Here is a 22158-nt window from a genome sequence, read left to right as displayed (position 1 = left end):
ATTAGGGCTTCTGTTCCATTAAACGGTATTATCTCAGAAATTGCTATCTTACTACTGTCTGCAAGACAGTGTGGTGGTATAAGCTCCCATAGATCAATCTTTATTCTTCTTTTAGCGTGCATTAGAATTTTGAATGCTTGTGAAATTAATATCCTATTCTGTAGTTTCTTAGATGTATAGGACTTGAATGTTTCCTGGCCAAGATTTTAAAAAGTGTATGTCTGAAATTAGGCTCCTAAGTCTATATCTAGGCACATAAGTCGGTGGCCTGAATTTTCAAATATGCCTAACATCCAGGAATTCATAGTGAAAAACAGTGGGAGCTGTGGGGTGCTCAAGACATTTAAAATTAAGCCACTGATTTTGAAGCCTAACTTTAGGCACCCATTTTTTTTTTAAATTTAACTCACTTTTATTAATTAATTTACAATTCATTCTTTAATTTGTATCCTCATTCTTTTCAGACACATATGATGAGACTGAATCCCAGTGACCAGTCCTTAAAATTAACACCAGTTCAAAAACAAAAGGTACTGTAATTAATCATGTTTGAAATGTAGAAAATGTATAACTTTCTTCATAGGGCGCCGTCTTTTTTTCCTTTCTCTTTTTCGCTCCTAACTCTCATAAAGTAAACTTCAGTTTCCATAGACTACTTCCTACATTAAACATTTAGGCCTGGATCCTGCAAACGGCTTCACTGGGTAGAACCCTGAGCTTGCAAGGAAATCACTGGGGCTCTGTGCTGATGCAGGGATCTGTCTGCTTAGAGCAGTTTGAGATGAGACATTATAAAATTACTGCAATTGAAGGGGCAATATACTGTAACTTACATTGTACATTTTGTAACATATAGTAATGATAATTTGCCATTTATTTGATTGCTGATACTAGAATATTTGGATTAAAATCCAGGTCAAAATATATGTAAAATAACCGTGTTTACAAAATGCTGGATGTAATTTTACAGTAAAATGTAATGATTCACTGGGCAATAATACTTTTATCACATTATAAAGTTGAGACTTCTGTATTAATTTTAAAGTGATAACTTAATTTTGACATTAGGGGTACATCAATATCAGATCATAATCTTATATTTCAAAATTGATTACACAAAATATGATTGATAAATGGAGTATATAAAAATAATATTTTAAATTTAAGCCAAAAAAGACAAAATAGCTTTAGGTCAATAGTAAATACATTGACCATGGACTAGGGAGAGTGCATTTAACCTACTCAATAAGTGTTTCATTCTTTAAACAGTTATGTATTGTTTAAATTAATTTTATTTGGAATATTCCGTACTTTATGCCATATTTTTTAGTCCTATCAAACAAACCTTTTCAGATGTGTCTATAGTCTTTTCCATTTGTTCTCATTTAATTTGTTCTTAATGCTTTCCTTCTTTCTTTTTAATTTTCTGCTTCTCATGTGGAATAGAAGAACAATAAAATTGTGAAACTGAAAAGTGATGGTAAGGGTGGGTTGAAAAAGACTAATCTTAATTTCATGCAGGAGGGTTCAAAATCAACTGATGGTTCTTTGCAAAAGCAATCTTTAAATTCAGTGTCTCATGGAAATGGTTCAGATCTAGAATGCCGTGATTATGATGCCTTTGTGGGGAAAATTAAGGCTAATAACAAGCATATAAAAGATAAACTAGAACAGGCATATACTATTAGCAAACTGAAGTCTGATGTTCAGCAAACGGTTAAACATCAACTCAAATTAGTGAAAAGGAAGAAAGACTATGCAGAAAATCTTAAACCTAGAAAACAAGACACATCTTATGGTCTTTCCAGTGATAAGACTAAAGAATTATTTTTTTCCACTGAAAAGTTAAAAAAAGCTATTAAATCTAAGCACCCCCCTAAAACAGATATACTGACTTCTGCAGCGAATAACAAACCAGTGACCATTTCAGTAACTGCACAAAAACCAAAACCTGTTAAACGAGAAAGTAAAGACGCAGTGGATGAAGTTAGGACATCTGACAAATATGGAGAAATATATGTCAGAGGGGAAGAAAGTAATGAAGAACGGAGAGAACTTAAGAAAAAGGAGAGATTCATTAAACAAATAGCAGTAACTGTGTCATCATCTTCAAGTGAGGAAAGTAGTAATGATTTTGCGAAATATGTACTTCAAAGGAGAAGAATGCACAAGGATCGTTATAAAGACACAGGAACCCAGAAGGAAATAGAAGCTGTAGAAAATGTGAATGATTTAGAAGAAAGAGATACTGAGACAGAAGAAGAGCAAGATACAAATAAAGAAAGAGAGAGTGCAGAAGAGACCAATATAAAAAGCGTGAGTGAAGAGGAAACAAAAGTGAAGAAGTTTGATGATGAACCTGATGAGGCCCCACAGCAAGATGCTAAGAATGAAGAATTTAATCAGGCAGAGAAGAGTGAAGAAAGTGAAATGGGAATGAAAGAGGGTGAAAATGAAAAGGAGAACCAAGATGAAAACCCTAATAGTGAAATAGAATCTGGAGAGGAGGAAGATGAAAATGAGGTTAGAAAAGATGATGATGATACCTCAATAGTAAGAGATGGAGATGAAGAGGAGAAAGGTAATGGAGAAGAAAGTGAAAAATCTGAATCACAGTATGAAGCGGAAGATGATCATGAGAGAAAAGCAAAGGCTGAAGAGAATCATCACAGAAGAGGCACAGAGGAGAGAAGTCAAGAGTGTAATTTTAAAGAGAAAGAAACAGTGGGCAAGGGAGAAGAGGAGAAGAGAGATGAAGAGTCAGTAGGAGGAAAGGAGGGTAAATGTAAGGAGGAGCAGAGTGAAAACACAGAAGTGGAGGCTGAGAGTGAGGGTGGAGAGGAGGATGAAGAGGATGAAGACAATGAAAGGGAGGAAGAGGGAGGTGAAGGGGAGGGAGAGGAGGAGGAGGATGAAGAAGAGAGGGAAGTGGAATGGGAAGAGGAGGAGGAGGAGGAGGGGAAGGGGGAGGAGGAAGAGGAGGGGGAGGGGGAGGAGGAAGGGGAGGGGGAGGAGGAGGAGGAAGAGGAAGAGGAGGGGGAGGGGGAGGAGGAAGGGGAGGGGGAGGAGGAGGAGGAGGAGGAAGAGGAGGGGGAGGAGGAGGAGGAAGAGGAAGAGGAGGAGGAGGGGGAGGGGGAGGAGGAAGAGGAGGAGGAGGGGGAGGGGGAGGAGGAAGAGGAAGAGGAGGGGGAGGAGGAAGGGGAGGGGGAGGGGGAAGAGGAAGAAGGGGAGGGGGAAGAGGAGGGGGAGGAGGAGGAGGGGGAAGAGGGGGAGGAGAATGTTGGAGAAAAAATCAAAGAAAATACGCATTTGCAAAGGCATAATAAAAACAGAAAGCAGGAGAAGAAAGAAAGTGCTGTACAGAGCTCTAAACAGAAAGTAAGGATTAAACAACATGTAGTGAATGGATTACACAATTCAGAACAATTTTGGAACAATGTGCTACCTCATTATTTGACACTAAAATAGTACAAGATTCTGGAGATTTACTTTAAACAGATTAATTCAGGATATTGTTGTGCCATACCAAGTTTATTTAGCTATAATACTTTTTTTAAGTGATTTTTTTTTAAAAAAAAAATTAATCACAATAAATGTATTATACTAACACCAAGTGCCAGTTTCCTAAAGGGCTACAGAAAACATTTAAGAGTTTGGTGACTTTTATCAGATATAAATTCTGGTGAAATCACTTTCATCTTTACTGTGTATAACACTATTAAAGATGCAGAAAGTGATTCCCTGAGACAAAGCATTTGCTTGACACAAATTTTGTCATAATTTTAAGATGATGGCATGTATTATGTCTTGTAACAATGTAATTTTAATTGCCTTTTAAATCAGATTTCTGGAGCTGAAACATTTAATTTTGATTATGGGATAACTAACATGTTGATGTGCCTTATATGAATGGAATATCAATAAATCATAAAAATTCAATTTTGAGAAATATATCAACACTGTTCTTTTCCTTTTAATTTCTACTAGGCCAATGTATTCATTTGTTCTTATAGACAAATAGTTTGTTAGAAAATTCCAGATAAGTCTGAGAAAGAACAGTACCAGTATGTGGTCAGTACTTGGTTTCTGTAAACTTAGGCCTTGATGTTTCAAAAGAACTTCAGCTTAGTCTCTGATTCTGGTGCCAACATGCAATTGTGTGCTAAAAAATATGAACACAAAATCAGGGGCCTCTGAAAATCTGACCCCAAATGTATTGTGGTTAGAGTACATCCAGTTAGTGATAACAAAACTATTTAATTATTAGAGGCAATTCACCTCAGACCCATACAGAGCCATGAAATGTTTCTTCATTCTTATTTACTTGTTGAGCACGGTTAATGTACTCTGTGCCATACATTACAGAGAAGACATGGTCCCTGCCTCATAGAGCGCATCAGATAGGCACCCAATACCCCTAGGTAACAAAGGACTGGGAATTTGGATCGCAAAGGTCTTGATCCTGCAAACACACAAATGCTTAATTTTACTGCCATGATAATCCCAAGTGGGACTACTCACAGTACTAAAATTAAGCATGTGTGTACTGTTTGCAGGATCGGGGCCAAAGTGATGAAAGCAAGATGTAGTAAATCAAGAATTTAGATGAAATAGATTGGAAATTGGCATAAAAGATCTAGATGGCTGAAAAGACAATTTTTTTGGAATTTCTAAAAGATTTGATGTTCCCCTAAACTCTAAATAATCAAAGTTCCCCTTTTTTCAATTTTCGAAACTCTTAGCAAATAATTTTTAAAGGACTTTCACTATGTTTGTAATGGTGTGTCTGGTGAGGGGAAGGGAAAAATGGGTAGTTTTGTCATCCAGCATTTTCCTTAGTACTTGCGTACCATATTGGTGGCTGCTATAGGAAACCCTAAAGTAGACAAATCTCTGTTGACCAACTTGAGTGGTCTTGACAGTCTCTGAAGAGAGTTCCTTCAACTTCTCTTTCAAAATGAGGACAAGAGGAGAAAGGGGAAATCAAAATGCATGGGGAAGGGGCGTGGGATTAACAGATGTCAAGCAGTAAAAATGTTAATTAGTACTTGTATTGTGGTTATGAAACATTTTTTTAAAAATTTTGTTTTGTAACATCTTGGTATTAAAATATTTTAATTCATTGTCTCCAGAATTTATTTCCAAAAAAGGCTGTAGTAAATTAGTAATAAGAACATAAGAACAGGCATACTGGGTCAGACCAAAGGTCCATCTAGCCCAGTATCCTGTCTTCTGACAATGGCCAATGCCAGGTGCCCCAGAGGGAATGAACAGAACAGGTAACCATCAACTGATCCATCCCCTGTTGCCCATTCCCAGCTTCTGGCAAACAGAGGCTTAGGGACACATCCCTGCCATTCTGGCTAATAGACATTGATTAACCTATCCTCCATGAAAATCACCAAACACCAATAGATCTTGATCAGCTATACTATTTGTTCTCCTGTTTTTCAGTCAGTCACTCATTCCTTTTCACAAGCTTCAGAAGATATTTTCACTATCAGTAATGTGAGTTTATTTGATGACTTTCACAACCTAATTAGTTTTGTGGTTTAGAATTTTGCCTCTGAAAACATAACGGTTGTAAATTTCTGAATTTTCTAGATTGCACTGTTCAAGATAAAGTCCTCAAAATGAAATGAACTCCAAATTCAACTGTTTCTAGCTCAGGTGCATACATAATGTTGATCTGTAGACCTTATTGGTTTGGTATCTGTGTGTGTAAATCTCGGTAAAGGGGTGCGTATATGAATTCTGATATCAAAGCAGAGTGGCCTGTGTAAATAGTATGTATGTTGCACAACAGAATAAATTACTGGTTGAGGAACTGAAAACAGACTTCTCTAACGATGGAGTTTCATTTATATTGCTTAAGTGCTGCAAAAGCATCACGGAACTGTTCTGAAAATATTTAGATACATTGCTAACCTCATCTCAAGTGATGCATTATCAGTCCTGGAGTATTGCTTTGATTTAACTTAGGGTAATGTTGAAAAGAGATTTGTATAGGACTGAAACTATTTTCTTTAGACTGAACACCTGGCATAGTTACAACAAACCCTAATCGTTTCCTTTCAGGCCTCTAACTATATGTGTTATGTCTGGTGATAGATACTGGAGAGTCTTCTTTAGTTTAGGCGATGAGCTGTTGCTTTTGAGGCCAATGATCTCTAGTCCAAATCCAGGCAGGAACTGATTCTTCATTGACCGCTAGAACGTTGCTTTCAAGCCACAGCCTTTGTAAGTGGAGTCCCCCCTTGTTGAAGTGGGGAGTTCAGTTTTCTACATCCATTAGGAAGGAGTAGTGCTTGGCCCCGCCCCTTCCCAAGGCTTCCAGGGGGAGAAGGGAAGCTAAGTCATGGCCTCATCTCCTCCCTGGTTTTGGGGAGCTGCAAGAGCAAACAGTCTCTTCTCCTTGGAGTGCAGGGATTACTATTGTGAATGGCCTTTGTACAACCATGCGGTGGGAGGGGGAAGCTTCTTTTTGACCAGTCATCATCTGGGCCTGACTGAATAGGGATGCATTAGAGCGAAGAAACTGATTTAATATTGCTATGTGGATCTCCCCTTTTGTAGGGGAATAAGCACATTAAAGCTGCAGCACTTCTAAGGGTCTTCCAAGGAACTGTTACATAAACTGAACAACACACCAACGTTAATGGGCTCTTGTGCGACTTCTAACTTCATTAACATAACTGGAACTGACACCTATTCAGCCCTGCTCAAATTTTCATACCGTCATTCAGTTGTATAGTACTTCCCTGGCAATACTATGATAGTTCAGTCTGGGTTAAGTATCCTTAGCGGATGCACAAAGATTTATGTGCGGGACTTAAGCAGCACTGTAGCAGTACTTCTGAAATCCTCTTTAGTAGACTGAAAATTTTGAAAGAGTTGTCACTCCTTCATACTTCCAACTTATTTAAATTCAACAAAAGTAAGTTTTGGCATGACTTTATCTGAAAATGCCAATATACATAAACATAGTCATTTATTCAGAGCATTCTACCTTTTAGTAAATTTTACAGTCAATGCCGATTACCAAAACCATGGAAAATACGTCATACAGACTAGAGAAGATGTTTATGTATTTTACTCTTTTTTCAGCTTTTCTCATTTTATGAAGGCAAATCGCTATACCTTAGGACAGCAGTTCTCAACCAGGGGCCCACAGGGGGGCCACAAGCAGGTTTCAGGGGGTCACCCAAAATAAACCAGAGAGCAGGGCCAGCGTTAGACTCCCTGGGGCTCAGGGTAGAAAGCTGAAGCCCAAGACGTGGGGCTGAAGCCAAAAGCCCAAGCAACTCAACTTTGCAGGGCCCCCTGTGGTGTGGGGCCACAGACCGTTGTCCTGCTTGCTACCCCTTAATGCCAGCCCTGGCTTTTAATTAGCTGGATATGCAGAAAAACAGCTGTTGTGGCACGGGCAGGCCGTGGAGGTTTTTATAGCATGGGGGCGGGGAGGGGCCTCAGAACAAAAAGGTTGAGAACCCCTGCTACAGTAGGCATTTTAAAATGTCAGCTTCCCCCTTTTTAGTGGCTGTAGAATGCCATATTGGGGCCTTCTGTGCTGCTGTCCTTTTCAACATAGACACCATGGTCCAGTTTATGTGTTGCCCCAGGTTGTGGGGCTGTCTTGGGTTTGTCTACACTGCAGCAGGGAGAAAGTCTCTCAGCCCGAGTAGACAGACTCATGCTAGTTGGGCTCTAGCTAGCATGCTAAAAGTAGCAGTGTGGGCATTGCCATTCGGGCTCTCAAGTCTGAGATTGAGCCCCACCCTTAACAGCCACATTGCCATTTTTAATGTGCTAGCTTGGCTCATGCACTAGGCTGGGTGGCGTGCTTCCAACTCCAGTGTGGACAACTCCAACCCCTCCACCAGGTCTGAGGGGAAGTCAAGTTGCTAGCTCCTTAAGTCCACCCTTTTTTATATTCCCAGATAAAAATCTGCATTAACGTAGAGTTGAGGTAGAGAGTATGTATCAGTGACTTAAGGGTAAAAAGATTATAGGGATGTTTTAATTACCTGTGAATCAAGCATTGCAAATCCAGAAAATTCAGAGTTTATATTAAACGTAAAAGAAACCCAGCCTTCCTAAAGAATGCTAATGCACAGTTAAGGAACCCAGACAGGGTTAAATTTGCCCTGTAGTGATGCCGTGAAGTAACCATACAGTTATGATTAGTGTATAATAGTGTTTGTATTCCTAGACTAGATTAAATTGATTTTTAATGAGACACTAAACTTTTTCCTCCTGGCATCACTGCAGGGTGGAGTTAAAAAGACATAGGGTGCTAAACTTTTTAAAGGAACCATTTAAAAATTAATTTTAACTCATAAACTAATAGATTAACTTGTAAATTCTTAAACGATTCTGTGCCCAAAGAGTAAATGCTCTAATTTTGAAGAGGATGTGCTGTATTTTTCATACGCAAGAATGTAGTTGAATTCTCATTCTTAAGAGCAAAACTCACCCTTTATTATGGAATCACGAGCACTGCTTCTGTAATGTGTCATTTTGACAACTGTCACTGACACAAGATAGACTCCACTGACTATTCCCAAGGTATTGTTTATTGAGGAGCATAAACAGGTTTGTGGGTAAAATTTTTAGTAAATGGCCCAAGAAGGTGCTTAACTTTGTTTTCTCTTTTTTCCTATTAATTTAGCAACAATTTTTTGGTCATGAGCCAGCCTTTAAGAATGATCTTTTTAAGAAAAAGAAAATTGTTTTTTTTTAGTTTCTTTCTTTCTTTTTTTTTAAAATTACTCTTGGCTGAAAAATTGTAGCTAGCTTTAAAGTTTCTGTTTCAATCAAGAATTTAAAATAACTCTTTGGACTCTTCAGCCCACATGACACAATATTCCTCACCCTCAGAATTGCCAGCAATTTATACATTTATAAACTTTAAGATAAACAGAACTTTATTTTTGTTGGTTCAACATGTGAATAAAACTTAGTTATTCTTGGATAAGTACATAAGAATAGTAAGTACATTTTGTACCTTGTTTTTCCTACTGCATGAATATCTTGTGGATCATTGTTTAAATACAAAAGAGAGAGAACAAAGGCTGAGCATCTTACTTTTCTTTTTTTCTCAGGCTGTTGAGTAATTACAAACATTAATTACGATTAATTGCGTGATTAAAAAAATCAATCATGCGATTAATCGCACTGTTAATAATAGAATACCAAATATTTAAATATTTTGGATGTTTTCTACATTTTCAAATATATTGATTTGAATTGTAACACAGAATACAAAATCTACAGTACTCACTTTACATTTATTTTTATTTCAAATATTTGCACTGTAAAAACAAAAGAAATACTATTTTTCAGTTCACCTAATAAAAGTACTGTAATGCAATTTCTTTATCATGAATGTTGAACTTACAAATGTAGAATTATGTACAAAAAACCCCTGCATTCAAAAATAAAACAATGTAAAACTTTAAAGCCTACAAGTCCGCTCAGTTCTATTTCTTGTTCAGCCAATTGCTCAGACAAACAAGTTTGTTTAAATTTGTGGGAAATAATGCTGCCTGCTTCTTGTTCACAATGTCACCTGAAAATGAGAACAAGTGTTCTCATGGCATTGTAGCCGGAGTTGCAAGATATTTACACGCCAGATGCACTAAAGATTCGTATGTCCCTTCATGCTTCAACCACGATTCCAGAGGACTTGTATCCATGCTAATGACAGGTTCTGCTCGATAACAATCCAAAGCAGTGCAGACCAACGCATGTTCATTTTCATCATCTGAGTCAGATGCCACCAGCAGATTTTCTTTTTTGGTAGTTGAGGTTCTGTACTTTCTGCATCTGAGTGTTGCTCTTTTAAGACTTCTGAAAGCTTGCTCCACATCTCATCCCTCTCAGATTTTGGAAGGCGCTTCAGATTCTTAAACCGTGGGTCGAGTGCTGTAGCTATCATTAGAAATCTCACATTGGTACAGTCTTTGTGTTTTGTCAAATCTGCAGTGAAAGTCTTCTTAAAACAAACAACATGCTGGGTCATCACCCGAAACTGCTATAACATGAAATATATGGCAGAATGCGAGTAAAACAGAGCAGGAGACATGTAATTCTACCCCAAGGAGTTCAGTCACAAATTTATTTAATACATTATTTTTTTAACAAGCGGTCCTCCACATGGACGCATGTCCTCTGGAATGGTGGCTGAAGCATGAAGGGGCATATGAATGTTTAGCATATCTGGCATGTAAATACCTTACAATGCTGGCTACAAAAATCCCATTCGAACGCCTGTTCTCACTTTCAGGTGAGATTGTAAATAAGAAGTGGGCAGCATTATCTCCCGTAAATGTAAACACACTTGTTTGTCTTAGCGATTGGCTGAACGAGAAGCAGGACTGAGTGGACTTGTAGGATCTAAAGTTTTTCATTGTTTTTGAGTGCAGTTATGTAGCAAAAAAAAATCTACATTTACACGATAAAGAGATTGCACTACAGTACTTGTATGAGGTGAATTGAAAAATACTGTTTCTTTTGTTTATCATTTTTACAATGCAAATATTTGTAATAAAAATAATATAAAATGAGTTGTGTTAACTTTGTATTCTGTGTTGTAATTGAAAACAATACATTTAGAAATGTAGAAAAACATCCAAAATATTTAATAAATTTCAATTGGTATTCTATTGTTTAACAATGCAATTAAAACTGCGATTAATCATGAATAATTTTTTAAATCGTGATTAATTTTCGAGTTAATGGTGTGCATTAACTGCGATTAATTGACAGCCGTACTTTTTTCATTACTTTAATTTTCATAAACAAGCCAGATAATTGTCTTAGACATGATGGCCTTACATCTGTCTGGGCTTTTGTTTTAAAGTTATCATGATAGTCTACTTCTTAGCCTTCTATAGTCTACTCCAACCTCTTTCTGGGTTGCTTTACTCATGAGAAGTCTGTAGATAAACTTGTTTTTTCTTTTAAAGAAAGAAATCAGTCAAAGACTGAGTAACTTCCACAGTAAATGACATGGTTAACCAATGACAGACAAACCCACAATAAAAACCTCTAAAATGGCATATGCAAGCATTGATATGTATCAAAGTTAATGTGACTGATAGTGTTTTAGTTAGATTAAAGGTGTGATTTCCAAAAGGGCCTCAGCGAGCCCAAACCCCATTAACTCTCATTGAAGCTCATTTGAAATACCAGTCTGAATAAGTTTCACTTTACATAGTGTTAGATTTTAACTTCAAATCACGGCCTGCATTTGGGGAATTCGAAGAAAATGCTGCTGCAAAAGCCTCTGGAGGTATGGTGGCTGACTGCCCCAGAATTCTTCATGGGGCTTTAGGTAGAGTACATGATGAAAAGGCAGCTTGATCACCTTTTGCAAGCATTCCATGTATATGGTCCCCCTGACTTTGTGCTAGGTCAACTCTATGGGCCAGAACTAGCCTGGAGCAGTCTTTATGGCTGATTACTGTCATCTTCTTCTCTTCCTATCTTATACAGACCCATACTCTGGCTCACAATCTTCTTCTGTGATACAGTATGAGAACTTCAAATGATATGTTATATGCAAAGTATTCTATTTTTGTGTCACAACAAGAAATAATTTCAGCATTTCTTTTGACTTTGCCCCAAGATTTAAGATGTCTTCACTAAAATGGTGTTTTATCTTGTATAGCTTGATTTTTGCTGTATATCTGATGTCTATATATAGGAAACCTAAATAAGAAGGGACTGCGGTAATATGGAAATATGCATTTTGAAGCTGTAAATATGTTTTGAACTATTCATTACCATTTCAACAGAATTTGTGATATTATTTCTAATTTTAGAATAAATATCAAATAAAAGTATCCTGACATCTGTTTACCATACTGCTGGTACACTGGAAATGCATCTAGAGTTTGATTCTGCATCCACTGAAGTCAGTGACAGCATTGCCATTGACTTAATTTGGTACAGGATCGACCCCATATATAGCAAATTGCGTGAACACCTAACAATCTAGTCAGTTGTGAGATCTGTACATTTTAATGGAATGTACAGAAGCTGATATACACTAACTAACTCTCTTTTGAAACTCATTTCCAGCAGTGCAGTGCAAATATATGAATGTTTGGGATTATGGCTGTATGTGAGTAACTGAGCCAAATGTTTTGATTGTGCAATTTGGAAATCTCCAGTGTTATCCTGAGTTACATTTTACAATATGTTCTTGATTTGAAGACGCTCACCGAGCCCAGAATATGATTGTACACTTAAACCTAGGCTTTTGTATGTGAAAATATTTGGATGAGGTATGGGTATTTTTGTTTCAGAAAAACTAATTTGCACTGCTGAGAACTTCATAGATTATTATTAGTCTATAGCAAAAAGACAAAACAAGCATGCTTGATCACTGTTTCATTTAGAGATTTGTAACCATGCCCATTGCATCCTTAATTAGGAATTTTATGCTCAGGATCCCAAAGCTGAGTCCATTATCTTTTAAAACCTTGCAATCGTTTAGAGTAAAGAACACTTAGATAAAATCCAGGCATCTGGAATGGAATTTTCAAACACACCTTGGATACTTAACAACAACAAAATCTCAAGAATCCATTCCTTGTTGTTGGAGACCTAGATATCAGACTTCTGAATAACCAGAATTTTATATTGAACCCTGAAGATTGGCATACTCCCTCATGGAGAAAGATCAGACATGTTTGCCCTCGATTGTGATTGCTTTCCTGCCTATGAGCCCTCCACTGCCATACTGTGTCCTAGATTATATAAGGCTTTATAGACTGTAACCAATATCCTGAACTGCACCTGGAAATGGACAAGTAGAAAATGCAGGGCATAAATCATTCGTTACATACTCGATATGTAACTGATACCCTACTAAAGTGACAGGTTTCAGAGTAGCAGCCGTGTTAGTCTGTATTCGCAAAAAGAAAAGGAGTACTTGTGGCACCTTAGAGACTAACAAATTTATTAGAGCATAAGCTTTCGTGAGCTACAGCTCACTTCATCGGATGCATTTGGTGGAAAAAACAGAGGGGAGATTGATATACACACACAGAGAACATGAAACAATGGGTTTATCATACACACTGTAAGGAGAGTGATCACTTAAGATAAGCCATTACCAGCAGCAGGGGGGGGGGGAAGGAGGAAAACCTTTCATGGTGACAAGCAAGGTAGGCTATTTCCAGCAATTAACAAGAATATCTGAGGAACAATGGGGGTGGGGGGTGGGGGGGGAGAAATAACATGGGGAAATGGTTTTACTTTGGGTAATGACTCATCTATTCCCAGTCTCTATTCAAGCCGAAGTTAATTGTATCCAGTTTGCAAATTAATTCCAATTCAGCAGTCTCTCGTTGGAGTCAGTTTTGAAGCTTTTTTTGTTGAAGGATAGCCACTCTTAGGTCTGTGATTGAGTGACCAGAGAGATTGAAGTGTTCTCCAACTGGTTTTTGAATGTTATAATTCTTGACATCTGATTTATGTCCATTCATTCTTTTACGTAGAGACTGTCCAGTTTGGCCAATGTACATGGCAGAGGGGCATTGCTGGCACATGATGGCATATATCACATTGGTAGATGCGCAGGTGAACGAGTCTCTGATAGTGTGGCTGATGTGATTAGGCCCTATGATGGTGTCCCCTGAATAAATATGTGGACAGAGTTGGCAACGGGCTTTGTTGCAAGGATAGGTTCCTGGGTTAGTGGTTCTGTTGTGTGGTGTGTGGTTGCTGGTGAGTATTTGCTTCAGATTGGGGGGCTGTCTGTAAGCAAGGACTGGCCTGTCTCCCAAGATCTGTGAGAGTGATGGGTCGTCCTTCAGGATAGGTTCTAGATCCTTGATGATGCGTTGGAGAGGTTTTAGTTGGGGGCTGAAGGTGATGGCTAGTGGCGTTCTGTTATTTTCTTTGTTGGGCCTGTCCTGTAGTAGGTGACTTCTGGGTACTCTTCTGGCTCTGTCAATCTGTTTCTTCACTTCAGCAAGTGGGTATTGTAGTTGTAGGAATGCATGATAGAGATCTTGTAGGTGTTTGTCTCTGTCTGAGGGGTTGGAGCAAATGCGGTTATATCGTAGAGCTTGGCTGTAGACAATGGATCGTGTGCTATGATCTAGATGAAAGCTAGAGGCATGTAAGTAGGAATAGCGGTCAGTAGGTTTCCGATATAGGGTGGTGTTTATGTGACCATCGCTTATTAGCACCGTAGTGTCCAGGAAGTGGATCTCTTGTGTAGACTGGTCCAGGCTGAGGTTGATGGTGGGATGGAAATTGTTGAAATCATGGTGGAATTCCTCAAGGGCTTCTTTTCCATGGGTCCAGATGATGAAGATGTCATCAGTGTAGCGCAAGTAGAGTAGGGGCATTAGGGGACGAGAGCTGAGGAAGCGTTGTTCTAAGTCAGCCATAAAAATGTTGGCATACTGTGGGGCTATGTGGGTACCCATCGCAGTGCCGCTGATTTGAAGGTATACATTGTCCCCAAATGTGAAATAGTTATGGGTGAGGACAAAGTCACAAAGTTCAGCCACCAGGTTAGCCGTGACATTATCGGGGTTACTGTTCCTGACGGCTTGTAGTCCATCTTTGTGTGGAATGTTGGTGTAGAGGGCTTCTACATCCATAGTGGCTAGGATGGTGTTTTTAGGAAGATCACCAATGGACTGTAGTTTCCTCAGGAAGTCAGTGGTGTCTCGAAGATAGCTGGGAGTGCTGGTAACGTAGGGCCTGAGGAGGGAGTCTACATAGCCAGACAATCCTGCTGTCAGGGTGCCAATGCCTGAGATGATGGGGCATCCAGGATTTCCAGGTTTATGGATCTTGGGTAGCAGATAGAATACCCCAGGTCGGGGTTCTAGGGGTATGTCTGTGCGGATTTGTTCTTGTGCTTTTTCAGGGAGTTTCTTGAGCAAATGGTGTAGTTTCTTTTGGTAACTCTCAGTGGGATCAGAGGGCAATGGCTTGTAGAAAGTGGTGTTGGAGAGCTGCCTAGTAGTCTCTTGTTCATACTCCGACCTATTCATGACGATAGCACCTCCTTTGTCAGCCTTTTTGATTATGATGTCAGAGTTGTTTCTGAGGCTGTGGATGGCATTGTGTTCTGCATGGCTGAGGTTATGGGGCAAGCGATGCTGCTTTTCCACAATTTCAGCTCGTGCACGTCGGCGGAAGAACTCTATGTAGAAATCCAGGCTGCTGTTTCGACCTTCAGGAGGAGTCCACCCAGAATCCTTCTTTTTGTAGTGTTGGTAGGAAGGTCTCTGTGGGTTAATATGTTGGTCAGAGGTGTGTTGGAAATATTCCTTGAGTCGGAGACGTCGAAAATAGGATTCTAGGTCACCACAGAACTGTATCATGTTCGTGGGAGTGGAGGGGCAAAAGGAGAGGCCCCGAGATAGGACAGATTCTTCTGCTGGGCTAAGAGTATAGTTGGATAGATTAACAATATTGCTGGGTGGGTTACAGATTGACAGAGCCAGAAGAATACCCAGAAGTCACCTACTACAGGACAGGCCCAACAAAGAAAATAACAGAACGCCACTAGCCATCACCTTCAGCCCCCAACTAAAACCTCTCCAACGCATCATCAAGGATCTAGAACCTATCCTGAAGGACGACCCATCACTCTCACAGATCTTGGGAGACAGGCCAGTCCTTGCTTACAGACAGCCCCCCAATCTGAAGCAAATACTCACCAGCAACCACACACCACACAACAGAACCACTAACCTAGGAACCTATCCTTGCAACAAAGCCCGTTGCCAACTCTGTCCACATATTTATTCAGGGGACACCATCATAGGGCCTAATCACATCAGCCACACTATCAGAGGCTCGTTCACCTGTGCATCTACCAATGTGATATATGCCATAATGTGCCAGCAATGCCCCTCTGCCATGTACATTGGTCAAACTGGACAGTCTCTACGTAAAAGAATGAATGGACACAAATCAGACGTCAAGAATTATAACATTCAAAAACCAGTTGGAGAACACTTCAATCTCTCTGGTCACTCGATTACAGACCTAAGAGTGGCTATCCTTCAACAAAAAAGCTTCAAAACCAGACTCCAACGAGAGACTGCTGAATTGGAATTAATTTGCAAACTGGATACAATTAACTTAGTTTTACTTTGGGTAATGACTCATCTATCCCCAGTCTCTATTCAAGCCTATTTCCCCATGTTATTTCTCCTCCCCACCCCATCCCCCACTGTTCCTCAGATATTCTTGTTAACTGCTGGAAATAGCCTAGATAAAAGATAATGGACTCAGCCTTGGGATCTTGAGCCTTCAGTGGTTTGGGAGAAATCCTTTTTGTACCACAGTAATATCAAGCTAGAAATCATCTCCAAGAAAGTCAACCTGGTGGGAAGGATGTTTAGGAGTGAACTGACGGAACTGTGGCATCCCTTCTGGTGTGTGTTTAGGTGTGTGAGTCTGAAGAATCTGCATTTGGAAGAAGGGCCCTCTTAAAGGATAGAGGCAAAAATTGCCCAGATCATGTCTTCGGGCTCAGACTGGTTAGGACCTGCTCAGCTTATGGGGTGGAGGGATGACACTAGAAAGAGGAAACTAGGGCCATTGCTACAAAGGCCAATCAAGGCAGATGTCTGGGAATGGGTGGGGGGGGGAGATTTGGAAGGTGCCATGTGAGCTGTTCAGTGGGGTCCCACAAAGTACAACATGGGAGCAGGCACAATTCAAGTTTGTTTAAAAATGCCAGCAGGAGCGTAGAGAGAAATCACCAATAGAGAAGAACAGTGTGTGCATGCATGTGCGACAAAAGGTATAGCAATGAAGCAGTCCAGTAGGAGGAGAGGCTCACTGTAGTAGGGCTCACTGCGGCAGGAGCAGCTTGGGAAATCCACACTATAGGCTGGCTAGAGGAGGAAATGAGGCTACAGCAGGAACTGAGTTGAAAGCACAGAGTCTTGAGGGTCTTGCAGTATTCCAGGCAGGGAAGGAAAAGAGTCCCAGCCTTATCTCCGTGACAGATTGGAGGGGGTACTATTAGTTGTTGGGGTCTCTACTTGAAGGAAGGATTTACTGGGAGAGCTTATATCTCTGCTGCCTGTTCTCTTCTTCTTTTCCTTTCAGTGTGGCTCTTTGATCCTTCTTGTCCCCCTTGTCTACTGTTGGAGAGTTGGAATAAAAGAAAGACAAAGAAAAATAAGAGAGAGCTGGTTATGACCAATGAGGCAAAATGTCTGTTTCCAGACCCAAAAGGGGGGAGGGAGAAAACTGGTGGAAAATGCATGGACTGGGGTTTACATACAGAACTTGGCTGACAGATCTTTTGCCCAGTTTCTTGGTGGGCAAAATCACGAAGCAGTTTGTCCTATGTTGGCTGTCTCTGTCTATAAGATAGAAGATGAGGGATGTACAATAATATTATCACCATTTTCAAGCAATTCACAGGACTTTTCATAATTTACTGCAAAAATTGCAAATTGCAAAAAGGTTGCATTGTTGGAGGTAAAGACTGCTCAGAAATCTTGCTCTGAATTGCCATAAAAAGAAGGGGAAATGCTTGGATACAGATCCAGACATTCAACCAGAAAGAAAAAGGAAAGTTTTTTCTTTACATTAAAAGCACTTCTAGTTTGGAAGAGTCAGATTCTCCCACATAGCCAGGTCCCTTTTTTCTGAGGGGTGCTCAGTAAAAGATTTTATCTCACCTCTTGAAGCAGATATAGAAACTAAAACCCTAAAGGTTTTTAACTCACTGAATGGGTTGATAGGTGCATTTTTAGAGCATCTGACCTTTTAGTAGCCAATAGAGCTGAAAGAATAATTGATTATTTGGTTCAGCCACTCAGCACTTGAAACACCATAAAGAGGTTTCAGAGTAGCAGCCATGTTAGTCTGTATTCGCAAAAAGAAAAGGAGTACTTGTGGCACCTTAGAGACTAACAAATTTATTAGAGCATAAGCTTTCGTGAGCTACAGCTCACTTCATCGGATGCATTTGGCATCCATAAAGAGGCCTCATGTTCATAAAGTGTTGAGCACTCATCCATTGAAAATCAGACCTTTTTAAGATATTTCATCTTAGATATAAAAAAACGGAGGCACCCAAAATCACTAATCACTTTGAAAATTTAGGCCAGAATATCTAATGTTTAGAAAAAGGTGAAAGGAATAATAATTTCACTGTTTCCAAGGCACGATACCAGTGAAAACATTGCATCTGTCCACTACTCAGTTGAGAAATTTGTGGAAGCTGCATGGCATGATGTTTAAAGTTTCCTCCTTTAAGCATTTGGGAAAGGTATACAAATTACAGCCAGAAACCTGGGCTAATGTTCCTAAGATAGTCTCTCCAGTGTCAATTAGCATTAATAATTAATTTCCTGTGCATCATATTTTCTGGAGATTCATTAAGTAGTTGATGTCATAAGCGTACTGTGATTTGATAGTCTATCCGAGTTTGATTGACTACTTTATTTTTGTGTCCGGGGCTGCTTTTGGTATGACTTTTCTCAAATGACTGAAGATTAAAAGATATTTACTTTACTACCTAAGGTGATCTGGAAGAAGTGAGAGTGTTAAGTTTGTTGTTTGATGCTTTGCAAAGCTCCTTAAAACTGGCTTCAGATTCTACAGTTGTCCATTTTAGCGAGAAGATCAGTTAAGCCTGAGACCAACTAAGTTGTATCTGTTTGCTCTTTCCACACAACCTGCTTCCTTTCAGAAAATGCAGTTTTGTAAATTAAGGACATAGCCTACCTGAGCTATTTCTAATGCTGACTTGCCCTGGGAATATGTAAATAAAAATCTTTCAGACCTGATGGTAATCCTCTGGATTCACTGTTGGCAGAAAAGATGTTAACGTCCACTTAGATTGCTTGTAAAATAAAAGGGATTAAGCAGATACTTAAACCAAACATGTTACAAACAACTGTAATTATTAAACAATTATAAAAGTACAGTAGTTGTTTATGCTTTGCTTGGACAAGATGGCAAAGACTTAGCCTTCCATGGGGAGATTCACAGCAGCAATCTACCAACCCACTTAAGTCATAGGACGAACTGTATTATCATATAGAAACAGCTTGGTCCAAGACATATGTCCCTGCTTCCCGCTCAAAGTAAAAGCTCAAGACAAAGCATTGATATAAGAAATAATTACCCATTTCAGATTTGTCACTCAATTCCAAAGGTTAATTTAATCTGAGACAGAGTGTAAAAGAAGAGACACTGCAGGACAAATGTTTCCAGATACTAAAAAAACCTGATATTAGAAGGAAGTAAGAAGTAGATGGATAGGTATTGTAAAACGCAAAAGTGCAATTAAAATGTAGATAGAATAGTGCTGGATTACCTATCAAATTAGTATTTAGTGTTAAGTATAATATGTGTTAAAGGAGTTAGTTTCCAATAAGGGAGATGAACAGTAGATGGTGCTTAAGAATCTACTGTATTCTTAGCTGTACCTGTGAGGGGACAGCAGAGAGGCTGATATACTTTGTAGCTTGCATGATTTGTGTTTCTCCATGTACCAATGTTATGGGTAAAATTTTCAAAATTGCCCAAGATTTAAGAGCCTAAGTTCCATATTCAAAAGTGGCATAGGAACATAAATCCTACTGAAAGTGACTTTTGAAATTGGGACTTACGTTCCTATGTCTCTTAGGCAATTTTGGAATTTTACCCTATGTCTAGTATATGTTTGTATATAACAGATACCATCTATGGCAGGCAGCCTTGACTGGTGGTCTGGCACAACTTGTCTGTTTCCTTTACTCCAGTTGTCCCAGGCTCTGCAACTGTACGTCTGCCAAACTGTATGGCATTAGCACCCAGATGCCCCAATCAAATCAAAGCTCCATTGTGCTGCCCACTGTAGAAACACATAAGGAGAAATATGCCTTGAAGAGTTTATACTATAATGTTGGACAAGTTGCAATAAGTGGGCATTCCAAACAGTTGGAAGGAATGGAGAAAGAATAACAGGGATAACAGAGATAGTAACATGCAATTTGGACTTGTCTTCACTACCTTGCAGTTTGGACTATGGGGGCATGAATAGCAGTGTGTACTGAAAGTGCTGTGGTGTAATTGCCCTATGTGGATGCTCTGGGCACGAATTAAAAGGTTCCTAGTTCACATTAACGTAATCCTCTTTAATGTTAATGCGAACTAGGAACCTTTTCATTCATGCCCGCAGTGTTCACATGAGGGAGTTACAGCATAGCACTTTGGTGCAACGTTGCTCTTCATGTCTCCATAGTCCAAACTGAGGGGCAGTGTAAATATAGCTTTTAATAAAACGTTGTGCTCACAATCATCAGGTTTCAGGTAATGCTTTATATTATCTTTTAGTAAAATAAAACAAATCATTTGAATAAAAGTGAATGATTTTACTCAAAGTTTCTCTCTTAAGCAAGAATTAGTAATTGTTCCCTAAATTTTACTGTCAGAACTCTTTTTAAAGTATGCAGTGGGGCTTTTGTGTCCATGAAAACACAGAAGGAAGTCCTATCTTGACAGCTACCTTAATAACTTGTAACTGAAAGAATAAGCTCTTAAATCCATCAGAGTGCTCAACTCATGCTTTTATGTAGTTTTGTCATCAAACTCCGTGAACAGCTTTTCCTGTGGTGGATGCTGAAACCGTAGCCACTTTTGGTGAATAGCTGAAGCTAACAAAGTTACTATATTAATAGTTAGAAAGTTAAATAAGGCTCTCAATTTGAGGGTAAATGGCTGAGAGTATTTGGGTTTTAAGATGTTAAGCTTGCCCTGTTGCTCAGTAAGAGATGACCAGATGTATTTATTAGCACTGCTAAGAGCTTAGGAAAGCAGTACCTCCAGTCATCACATTAAGTAGTCCAAGATCAGAGCAATAAGCACAACAGTATTAAAGAAATGTTCTACAGATCAAGAAACCCACATATATCTAATCCCCGAAGGTTAACCGTGGTCAGATACATTTTTTTTTAAATGACTGTCCTTGTCCACACTCAAGGCAAAGTTGTATTTAATTACTCTTGGAAGGATTAGATTTTTGTGTGTAAATGTCAGTAAACATCAATTTCACCATACTTACATAAACAGATGAAAAAATACTTCCATCAACAATAATAATAGAAATTTACAAATAGGCAAAGTAAGAAAAATGCTGCTTGAGAACTTACCAGAGTTTGAGTTAAGGATATTTACTTTGTATATTTTTACGTGATATTTGTTTGGACAGTTATAAAGCTTTAACTTTTTGAATCTCAACATCTCCATAATTTTCCACAACTGTGAAAATTTCAATTGTTAAAAAGAAAGTAAAACTTATAATCTTGCATAACTATGAAAATTTAAATTGATAAAAATAAAAAATGCTTGAAAATAAACATGGATATTGTCCATCAAAATTATATTAAAAATGAATTCTACCAAACTTCTATTTAATATTGTTAGAACAAGTGTTATCACATTTTAATTAGCATGATGCATTTTCCCCATAGAGACAAGCCCCCAGAGGGTAAAATCCTGTCCTTGCCATCTCTGAGGTGCAGTGGAGAGGAGAACAACAAAATATCTGCCAAGTGGAGGATTCCTGTGAAGTCGTGCCTCAGCAGGGTCGGATGGTCTAGGGCAATGCACTCTGTAGCACCCCTCACCACTGCTCGTAAAACGATTAGTGTTCATTTTCCCTCAGACCTTCTTATGAAGGCAGCCTTCACGCTGGCTGTGCACCCATGTCAGCTGACCACAATCCGTTGTACCCATGAGGTCTATCAGCTGCTCTGTCTGGGTACCCCACCTAGTACTCAGGGTCTTGCTAAGTATATATTCTGCTCAGCTGCTGCACGGGAGTTAGTGGGTATCTCTAAAACTCTCAACCTGTCCACACTCAACCCATATTGTACCCATGCCAGGGGCCATGACTTCTCAGTATTTATGAAGCTTTAAAAGAGGTTTATTCCTCTGAGAATCTGGGGGGAAAAAATCTGACCTGCAAAAGTCTCTCAAGAACCATGAGCCTATTGGCCATATCCTAACTAGATTATAGCATAAACTCCAATCCTTCAGTTTGCTTGAGCGGTACTCTGCACAGGACACAAGGTTTGTGTGTTAGGGGGTGGAAAGAGCAAAGGTAGCTTTATACCACCACTCACCTCCCCTGTCCCAGGGGCTGCTGGGTTGGTTTGACCC

General features: G+C 39.2%; 1 protein-coding gene across 1 annotated transcript in view; it reads left to right on the top strand.

Moving 5' to 3' along the window:
* Nucleotides 1-22158, top strand: part of RPGR (retinitis pigmentosa GTPase regulator) — a 99350-nt gene that overhangs the window by 53964 nt on the left and 23228 nt on the right. Inside the window, 1 exon segment of the mRNA XM_043505639.1 lies at nucleotides 465-530. Within this exon segment, the coding sequence (XP_043361574.1) occupies nucleotides 465-530 (66 nt within the window).

The sequence above is a fragment of the Dermochelys coriacea genome, chromosome 1 (assembly GCF_009764565.3).
Source record: "Dermochelys coriacea isolate rDerCor1 chromosome 1, rDerCor1.pri.v4, whole genome shotgun sequence".
NCBI classification, from domain to species: Eukaryota; Metazoa; Chordata; order Testudines; family Dermochelyidae; genus Dermochelys; species Dermochelys coriacea.
The sequence above is the reverse complement of the archived record's forward strand: the minus strand, read 5'-3'. Positions and strand labels throughout refer to the sequence as shown.